This window comes from Nicotiana tomentosiformis, chromosome 6, assembly GCF_000390325.3.
Source record: "Nicotiana tomentosiformis chromosome 6, ASM39032v3, whole genome shotgun sequence".
NCBI lineage: Eukaryota > Viridiplantae > Streptophyta > Magnoliopsida > Solanales > Solanaceae > Nicotiana > Nicotiana tomentosiformis.
In genome coordinates this window covers 10,953,867-10,962,914 of record NC_090817.1, presented here as the reverse complement: position 1 = coordinate 10,962,914, position 9,048 = coordinate 10,953,867, and the positions used below count along the sequence as shown (strand labels likewise).

Here is a 9,048-nt window from a genome sequence, read left to right as displayed (position 1 = left end):
ATTTCGGTTTTCTCGGATTTTCGGGTTTTTTTTCTCGGTAAAGTCTTAATAGTACAAAATATGTAATTTGTGCTCCAAATATTTATTTTAGTCCTAGTAGGATACAACTATATAATGTGTTTTTCAAGAAAATAAAATAATAATATGAGATGAGTCATAACATTGTACTAAAATATTCAATAATATATATAATAAAACCGCACAAAGAAAATATTTTATTACTAATTAATGCACCATAATAAAAATTAACATAACCTAAAAATACTATAAGGTCGTGCTAAAATAAGTACAACTAATAAGTACTATTAATTACACAACTAATCATAAAAAATGATAAATTAGGCTATACATTTTCATTATAAATCAATGCAAAACTAAAATATAGATATCCAACAGTATTGGCATTCATAGTGTTGAATTGAATTTCCTTTATTAGCATTAGTATTGATTTGAATTTTATTTGACTTACTACCTTTATGGGCTATAAAATTTATTGGACCATTCAAGAATGTTAAGTCCAAACTTTAAATAATCTTTTAAAGATAAAAGTGTGAACAAATTTTAGAAATATTTATAAATTATATTACAATAAATATTCATATGCATAAAATATTTTTTAAAATTATATAAATGTAATGTCGGGTTGGTTTGGTTTTGGTTTGACTTTTTTTACTTAAAACCAAACCAATTATGGTCGGGTTTTTTTTCCAACACCAAACCACAATCGGGTTTTTTTTCTCGGTTTAACTCTGATTATCGGGTTTGTGCGGTTTATCGATTTTCTTTATACAACCCTACTAAAAATTATGCTAGCCAATAGAGTATTCTCGTAGCTAATTATGATAGAATGTTTTATCATTGTTTTTTTAGACTTAAAATTAAGAGAATTTTAAATCCTAGCCCATGTTATTTTTCAAAAATCAAACCAAAATCAGATTTCTCATCCAATTCAAACGCCAAACATAGCAACAGAAGCATACGGAAAAAGGTATATAAAATTATAGCAACAAAATGGGCATACGGAAAAAGGTATATAAAATTAACCATCTTATGAATACGATGTAAGTTCCCCGAAAAAAATGAAATTGTTTTTTAATGCCAAAAGACTATGGGACACTATTAGCCATTCATCAGACATAATTATAGACTGATACTAATAAAACTAATGATACTAAAATGCAGTACAAATTTCTACTGCAGCAAAGTGTATACGTGCATGCAAAACCTGTCTAAAGAGTACCTGTGTCCCAATTTTTGTGGCACTTTTCGTTGCTCAAAATTCAAATTTTGTAACTTTAACCAATATTTTAAAATATATTTTTCATCATATTGATATGAGAAATAGTGCAACTTACAATAATTTTCATATAATTTTTGAGTTGATCTAATCATATTTAGCTTCAAAGATTAGCCAAATTGGCTTTGGAAAATCGAAAAATGCCACAATATTGAGACGGATACATTATTGGAGTTGCAATAATGTATATTGACCAAAAACGAAAAGGAGTTGCAATAACATATACAGCAGACTGTTTAGGGGTGGAGGAATTCTAATGAATTTCTTGGTTGTGTAACTGAGCAGACAGAAAGGAAAATAACCCACAGTTTGGTGGAAGAAACCATAAACAGAGAATATAAATAGCTTTGATTCCTTTTGGAAGTAGCTACCTGCTTTAAAAATGATATCAGCTCCTCCGTATACAGATACTGATGTGACAAATCGTCATGCCCTGCACGCCCAGAGGAGGTAAACCCAAGAACTCATGCCTTTTCAACTTTATGCATCATCGCATCCGATGATATTGAGTTCTTGACACATGACAGTGCCGACCATTTACAGAGTATTTGAGCATTATATCGACATCTCGAGGATTTTTCTTGTTAGGAGCCACAGTCATGCTTCCAACTACAGCTTCCCCTTGACAAATGGTTATCACATCTTCCAGGTAGAGAACTGTTTGCTTCCAATGTGTGCCCCGAGATTTTGGCCCTATATCATTAAGTTTTCATGGTTAGTAACAAGCAATAACTTGGCTTTTCTGAGATGTGATGCTCTTAATATTCTATGGTGCAGATCACTCAGGTCTTTGCATGAACTCTTTGGAATCCTACATACTACAAAAATCATGAGCTGATACAAGTGGGAAAAAAAGGGTATCATCTACTGTGATCCCCACGTGCCATGTTTGTAGCTTATACTATTTCCCTCCCCCCATATTCTCACAAAACCCCAAGAAATTGTAAAAAAAGAAAATAATAAACTGACCAATCTAAGCACCAGACCCTCTGGAAAAGGAAATTGATAAAGCAGAAATGACTAATATATGGAAAAACTGCAAGGAGATTACTGTAAAGACTAATGTCATAACTAAAAGCAACAAAAGCAAATGCAAGGACAAAAGTACGAACCTGTTGAGAAGCCCAACAACTTGTGGCACTTCGTGAAAGAGACATCGAAGTATGCTACAAGGGCATGGATGTAATCATCACGTTCTGCAATGAGCTTAAAGGGGGCAGTGAAGGAAGCATCTCCAGAAGTCATCTTAGAAATGTCCATTGTCTGAAGGGAAGGATCCGTTGTCAGTAAAGGGAAAAGGCAAGATTATACATTATACAGCTATTTCAATAAATCCCATGGCAACTAAACTTGACCTGATTACCTTGAGTAACTGGCAGTTTGTAACAATCTGATTCTGATCTACTGTGTCAACAAGAGGTTCCATCATAGCTTGCTTCCGGATGCAGCTCATATCAAAACCATACACATCATTCCAAACTGCAGTAGCATAAGAAGGACCAAATTAACGCAAGCAAAAAATGGAATAGAAGATGACAGTTGAGCCCCACTAGTGGGAAAAGACTGATGCCGCTAGAAAAAATAAATTCGAAGTGCATACTACATAGACAATACTATGGAAAATCATAATTCATCAAGTACAAAACGGGAAAGAGGAGTAAGCTTACATTCGATCTTATCAGCCTTGTAGTCAGCATCTTCAATAGCTGTCAAATAGAGAGAAGCTTTATCTGGCAGAACAAGACCATCCTTTACCTGTAAGGGGAAAGAATGTAACTATAAATCATCAATCAAACTAGAAAACCTCCAAGACAAGTGAACACATCCAGGAGCAAGGCCAGACATTTGACATAAATTTGGCGAGCTAATCTAACCAACCTGCAATATCTCCCAAAAGCAACAATATGAAAGAGCTGGTTCAAGGGGAAAAGCGTAACTTTTGTAGTGAAATCATCCATTCAACTCAAGTCCTCAATCAAGAGCAGGACGGACACTAACTATAAGTACTCATTCTCATAGCCTAAAGAAGCCATATTTTCAAAGTCATCTTCCCAACAGTTGACTAAAATGATAAATCATTTGCACATTCACAGTTCAACTTTCTTTTTAGTGTTCAATATAGTTTAGTAGGAAATAAATCACCAAAGAAGCACTCTAATAATGTTCAAGCACAAGCGCAAGACAATCACATCCTTTCTCCTTTGCTTTTGTTGTCTTTTTTCCTTTTCCAGACTAGTCCATCTAAGGTGTTAAGGAGGAGGATCAGCAAGAAGGTTTGATCACTGCAAGTGAATGTGACGATAGCTGAAATATGTTTCACATGTGAGAACAAAATGTCGGGGCAAAATCTAGATTAGCATTCAATGGTAGAATGTAATCACGCCTTTCTTTTGAACCCGTCACCAAGCTTCAACAATAAGCATGGCCTAATTAATATAGAAGAGGTTGCGAATGTCACAGTATCATAGCTTGGAAAAGGACGGGGGCCCTCTTCCTCGTTCCACACATATTTCATTACTACCGACACTTTCTCCTGCTCAGACCTTTTACTTTGTGCCATCATTTCCGTCTCCCCTCTAAAATCTCTCAAACCCACAACATATAGTTGATCTATCAAGTATAATTCAGGACACGGCAGCACGTGTACTGCAAAGCCTTTATTTCATTGTTGCACAAAACAGCAAAAACACCACAAAGTAGGAAAATCCATCAAAAAGTTGAGAAAAAACTTTCACGGAATTCTCATCAAAATCAAAAATCATTCACGCAATTCAGACAATAGTGAGTCAAATTAGCTTCTTGATTGGATAAACAAGTTTAAAAGATAAATTTGTAAAATGGCATATTTGGGGATGAGCACCCCGTAGTTTGTACTGGCTCACGTCATTCACTGGGATTATTGATGAATGGATAGTTGGAAACAATATTTCACACGCAGCTTCTTTTCCGTTAGTAGTTCAACCTGCAATCTTTTTAACTACATTAAGGGGTTAACTCATTAAAACACTAGGCCAACAGTCTTGGGTCTACTTCATGGTTTTTTCAAATTACTAAATATATTTTCTTTATAGATAAGTATCTGTTGTGCTACATACAATTTCTCTTCATCCATAAAAGTACTCAACCTAATATCTATTGGTTCATGCTTTCTTTTCATCCATAGAATTACTCAAAACCTAATCTCTATACATTCATGCACAGGCAGTCACATCACTAGCACGGAAAATCTATCCTGAAGAGCTGACATCATCATTAATCCAAATGACAAGTTGTACATCATCACAAGCAGAGTAACTTACCAGCCACTTGTCACGAGCATACAAAACTGTATCTAACATGTTCTCGTACAGCAGAAAGTATCCCATCCACTCAGAGATTATAATATCCACTTGTGGAATGGGTAAGTCAATTTCCTCTACCTTTCCCTTGATAACTGTTATAACTGAGATAGAAAGAGAACAGACTCAGTAAAGTAGCATCAGAATAAATACACCAGAATACATGTCACAAAGTAGATGATTTAGTGGTAACATCCGTCTCACCATCGGAAAAACCATTGAGTTTTACAATTTCTTGTGCCATGTCAGCCATACTGGAGCATTCAATCTGAAAATTAAATTGTAAAGGATTAGCCATGCCCATACCGCATTAGACCAGTTCATGTTGGCTTCTTCTAGCAGTTTTACATATTTAGTTTGACGACATTGCAAAGACAACTGCCTGTTTCACTTAGCTTTCCAATCAATTCGTATTCCAAAATCTATTGCAATATCTTCACAAGAACCACAATGTAAAGCATGGTAATGGAAGACAGTGTTGGTTTTTTAAGAGTAGAAACTGGTAAGGGAAGCAGTGAAGTTTGTCTAACTGCCAATGTTCAGAAAGATCCAGTAACTGATGAGAAGGTTCTTGAAGGCGGAGCGCTGGTATTGGCAGATATGGGTATATGTGCTATTGATGAATTGGACAGGTTGGATGAGTCTGATAGAACAGCTATTCATGAAGTAATGGAGCAGCAGACTGTTAGCATTGAAAAGGCTGGGATCACTACATCTCTGAATGCAAGGACTGCAGTGCTTGCTGCTGCTAATCCTGCCTGAGGAAGATATGATATGAGAACGACGTCAGCTGAAAATATTAATCTTCCTCCAGCTCTTCTATCAAGGTTTGATCTATTATGGCTAATCTTAGATCGAGCAACTATGGATGCCGATCTTGAAATGGCTGACACATTGATTATGTGTTTGAGAAGCTGACATTTTGCTACCCCAGGATCACCCATCAAACATATATGTAAATCTCCTCTGATCTTCATACCATCCTTGAACTTCGGATAAGAAGAAGAAGAGGAGCTTTCCTGATATTCTCGTGCCCAAAAATTTCAGAAAGGAACTGAGAACACTGATGGTTCTGATCCAAAACAAAAGATGCCCCCTGAGATCAAGCGATTCGATGAAGTGTACATCAAAGCATCTCCAAAAGGTCAGCCATTTACAATTCGGGAAGTCGAGGCTTCATATATTGGTCAGCTTATCAGGATATCTGGTATTGTGACACGCTGTTCAGACGTCAATCCACTGATGCAGGTGGCTGTATATACATGTAAAGAATGTGGATTCGATATCTATCAAGAAGTAACTGCTAATTCCTTTTGTTTGACTGCCCATCCTATTGCTGCAAGGTAAATAAAGCAAAAGGGAACCTCATCCTTCAACTTAGGGCATCAAAGATATTGAAGTTTCAAGAGGCCAAAATTCAAGAGTTGGCTGAACATGTTCCCAAAGGAAACATTTTACGGGAAACGTGACCTTTGGAAACATATTCAGCCAACTCTCGAATTCTGGCCTCTTGAAACTTCAGAAACTTTGATGCCGTAAGTTGAAAGATGAAGTTCTTAACTACATCTATTCCAATATACTTCTCTTAGCAAAAGGGAACCTCATCCTTCAACTTAGGGCATCAAAGATATTGAAGTTTCAAGAGGCCAAAATTCAAGAGTTGGCTGAACATGTTCCCAAAGGAAACATTTTACGGGAAACGTGACCTTTGGAAACATATTCAGCCAACTCTCGAATTCTGGCCTCTTGAAACTTCAGAAACTTTGATGCCGTAAGTTGAAAGATGAAGTTCTTAACTACATCTATTCCAATATACTTCTCTTAGCAATTCCTCTGTTATTTCCTAGTTTCTCTTTTTTTTAAAACCAACATAGTGCACAGTGGGACAGCAACCACAGAACAATCACGAAAGAAAAAGAAATTACACAATATAGAAATGCAAGTATTAAATGAGAACAAGGAACAAGTGGAATGCATACCGCATAAACATGTTTGGCACCAACTTTTGCGCAAAAGAGTGACAGGATTCCTGTCCCAGCTCCCACATCAAGGACAACTTTGTCCTTGAAAAGAAAAGAATTTTTATATATTACATTTTGGTAAGTCTTAGTTCTTACCACATCCTTCAACATCTCCTGTTAACAAGGCAAAATTACAATAGAACCATGTAAAAATCATCTTTAAGCAAAATTTTATCAACAAAAGATGCAAACTTGCACGAAAATTCAAAGAGAGATGGATACTTACTTCATGAATACCTGCAAAATCATCAATAAAACAAAGGAGGAAAAATTAGCCTCTAAAAGTAATATCAGACCAAGCAAATATGCATAAATCTGTCAGCTGGTAATAAAAGTTGAGGGTCAAGTGGGGTACTATAGGTTACTGAAAACTCTGGGACATAAACAAAGATACTTTAATCCACAAAGAATATTGAAAAACCAATGAATACATGAAAAGCTAGCTTATCTATGAGCAAGAAAGGTTTTCCTCCTCCAACAACAACAAACCCAGTGAAATCACACAAGTGAGGTGTGGGGAGGGTAAAGAGTATGCAGACCTTATCCATACCTTATGACGGTAGAGAGTTTGTTTCCGAAAGGTTTTCCTCCAACAACTGAATATTTTATAGCATTAACTACATTCCAAATACCTAGACCAAAAAATAGGAAAAAGAGATGTAGGTTGAAGTGTATTGAAGTTTAATTGCACCCAAGTATATAGCGTAGTAGTGGTTAATAAAGTTGGAGGAGAACCATGAGTTCACAGGTTCAAATCCAAGTGGACTCAAAAAAACTAGGTGATTTCTTCCCAAATTCCTAAGACTTGATAGGGGGTAGCAGGTACTGGGTCAAATAGACAGCAAACTAGTATGGAAACCACCATTATAAAAAAATAAAAAACAATCTAGTCACAACTATTAATGCAAAAAATAAGTGTAGTTTACATCAGTCAACCAGTTACCCCGAATTGCAAAAATCAAAAAGTAAAAAATATTCAAACTCCGTTTTCACAAAACCTGAAACAAATGCCACCCAAGTTTTCCTTAGCTCTTTTCTACTCCAAAGCTGCTTTTTTTCTTTTTCTTTTTTTGAGGAGTGAACTTCCCCAAAGAAAAAATGAGATTCTCAATACTTGTAGAAACTCAAATTCAGTACTAAATCTAGCTAAAACACAGTAAATAACGAACTACAATGAATTAAACTGTACTGACCAAAATGAGAATACGAGTCAAAATAATAGTCGGCGCTGGTCTTATCGACGTCAACAATTGAATCATCATTGGCGGAGGCGGAGGCGGGGCGGCCACACATAGAAACATCTTCGTCGATTTCAAGGTTTGAACTTTCCGTAACAGTTTCATCGCCTTGCTCTACTACCTGTTCGTCGTCCTCGTACTGAAATTTGATTTTTGAGGGTTTTAAATCGTGAGTGCTTGTACTTGCTGAATTTTGATTCTCATTGTTGGTTCGTGAATCCATTTGTTTGGTTTGAACAGATTTTGGAGTTGTGTGAATGTTGATTTTAGGGTTTAGGGTTTTAGAATAAATGGGTGGCTCCAAATTAGGGTTTATGAAGGAGCAAATATCTGAGTGGACCCCACTGTTCTGCTGGACCCACTACTCAGTTTTTATTTTACCTGGACACTATTCTTTTTGTTTTTCTATTTTTTTGTGAGTTGAATGTCATGGTCGAAACTATTTATATCTCTTAACCGTAAAAGTATATAATATTTGTATACTTTTTATATATAATATATATAAAATATATTTTTTTTTTTAAATTTATATTTGATAGCCATAAAAAAAAAATTAGCTATTATTTTGAAAGTGACCGTACAGTGTCACTTTTTTTTTTTTTTTACGTAGCTAAGTATTAGATTGACCAAATGATCAAATTGAAACTTATCACTTACTGTAGTTAATTGATATATAATGCTACCTAAATTTATTCTTTAATCATAATAAATTAGCATATATAATCATTGCTTACCGAGTATATTTAACTTTTAATTAATAAAATTTTGCACCAAACCCTTTTTTTTAAAATTTAATTTTAGAACATAAAAGAGAGAAATAGAAGCCCTATGACAAATGATCTTGGCAAAGCGTTGTGGTGGAGTAATAAGTATTTCTTCATTCTTAGAGGTTTCAGGTTCGAACCCGGGTTATAGAGTCACTTTTGCTAGAGAAGCTTTACCCACCCCATCCCAATGTGGGATTTTCCGATGCGAATCAAAATTTAGTCCGGCTCCCATGCGAGTACCGAACCGAATGGGAAACCCAAAAAAAATCTTGAGTCGTTACTTTGGATTTGAACATGATTTTCTTGGAGTAGTTGCAGACTTGCAATTGTGATCGTTGCGTTGCCTGTTATGTTCGCCGTCATATTTGCATTGGCCAATAAGGCACT

General features: G+C 35.6%; 1 protein-coding gene across 2 annotated transcripts; it reads right to left on the bottom strand.

The window, feature by feature from the left end:
• Positions 1 to 1,421: 1,421 nt before the first annotated feature.
• On the bottom strand, positions 1,422 to 8,206 carry LOC104104615 (probable protein arginine N-methyltransferase 1.2). 2 transcript variants are annotated; one of them, XM_070177102.1, is made up of 10 exons: positions 7,850 to 8,206; positions 6,883 to 6,893; positions 6,615 to 6,770; positions 4,840 to 4,903; positions 4,597 to 4,739; positions 2,965 to 3,052; positions 2,661 to 2,776; positions 2,410 to 2,560; positions 1,777 to 1,990; positions 1,422 to 1,671 (listed from the first exon to the last, which is right to left on the bottom strand). In XM_070177102.1, the coding sequence occupies exons 1-9, from the start codon at positions 8,115 to 8,117 to the stop codon at positions 1,785 to 1,787; spliced, it is 1,203 nt and encodes a 400-aa protein (XP_070033203.1). In that variant the 5' UTR covers positions 8,118 to 8,206; the 3' UTR covers positions 1,422 to 1,671; positions 1,777 to 1,784. The 2 variants fall into 2 exon arrangements, with proteins under 2 accessions (XP_070033203.1, XP_009611049.1); XM_009612754.4 differs by having other exon boundaries at positions 1,422 to 1,990; positions 7,850 to 8,205.
• Between the last annotated feature and the right edge of the window lie 842 nt (positions 8,207 to 9,048).

What these genes read in the sequence shown, in the direction of transcription:
- LOC104104615 (XM_070177102.1), bottom strand. Translation starts at nt 8,117, where the DNA reads ATGGATTCACGAACCAACAATGAGAATCAAAATTCAGCAAGTACAAGC. An exon ending in GTGCCAAACATGTTTATGCG is followed by an intron (nt 4,904 to 6,614) that starts GTATGCATTCCA and finishes TTTAATTTTCAG; the next exon opens with ATTGAATGCTCCAGTATGGC. An exon ending in GTTGTTGGGCTTCTCAACAG is followed by an intron (nt 1,991 to 2,409) that starts GTTCGTACTTTT and finishes TTAATGATATAG; the next exon opens with GGCCAAAATCTCGGGGCACA.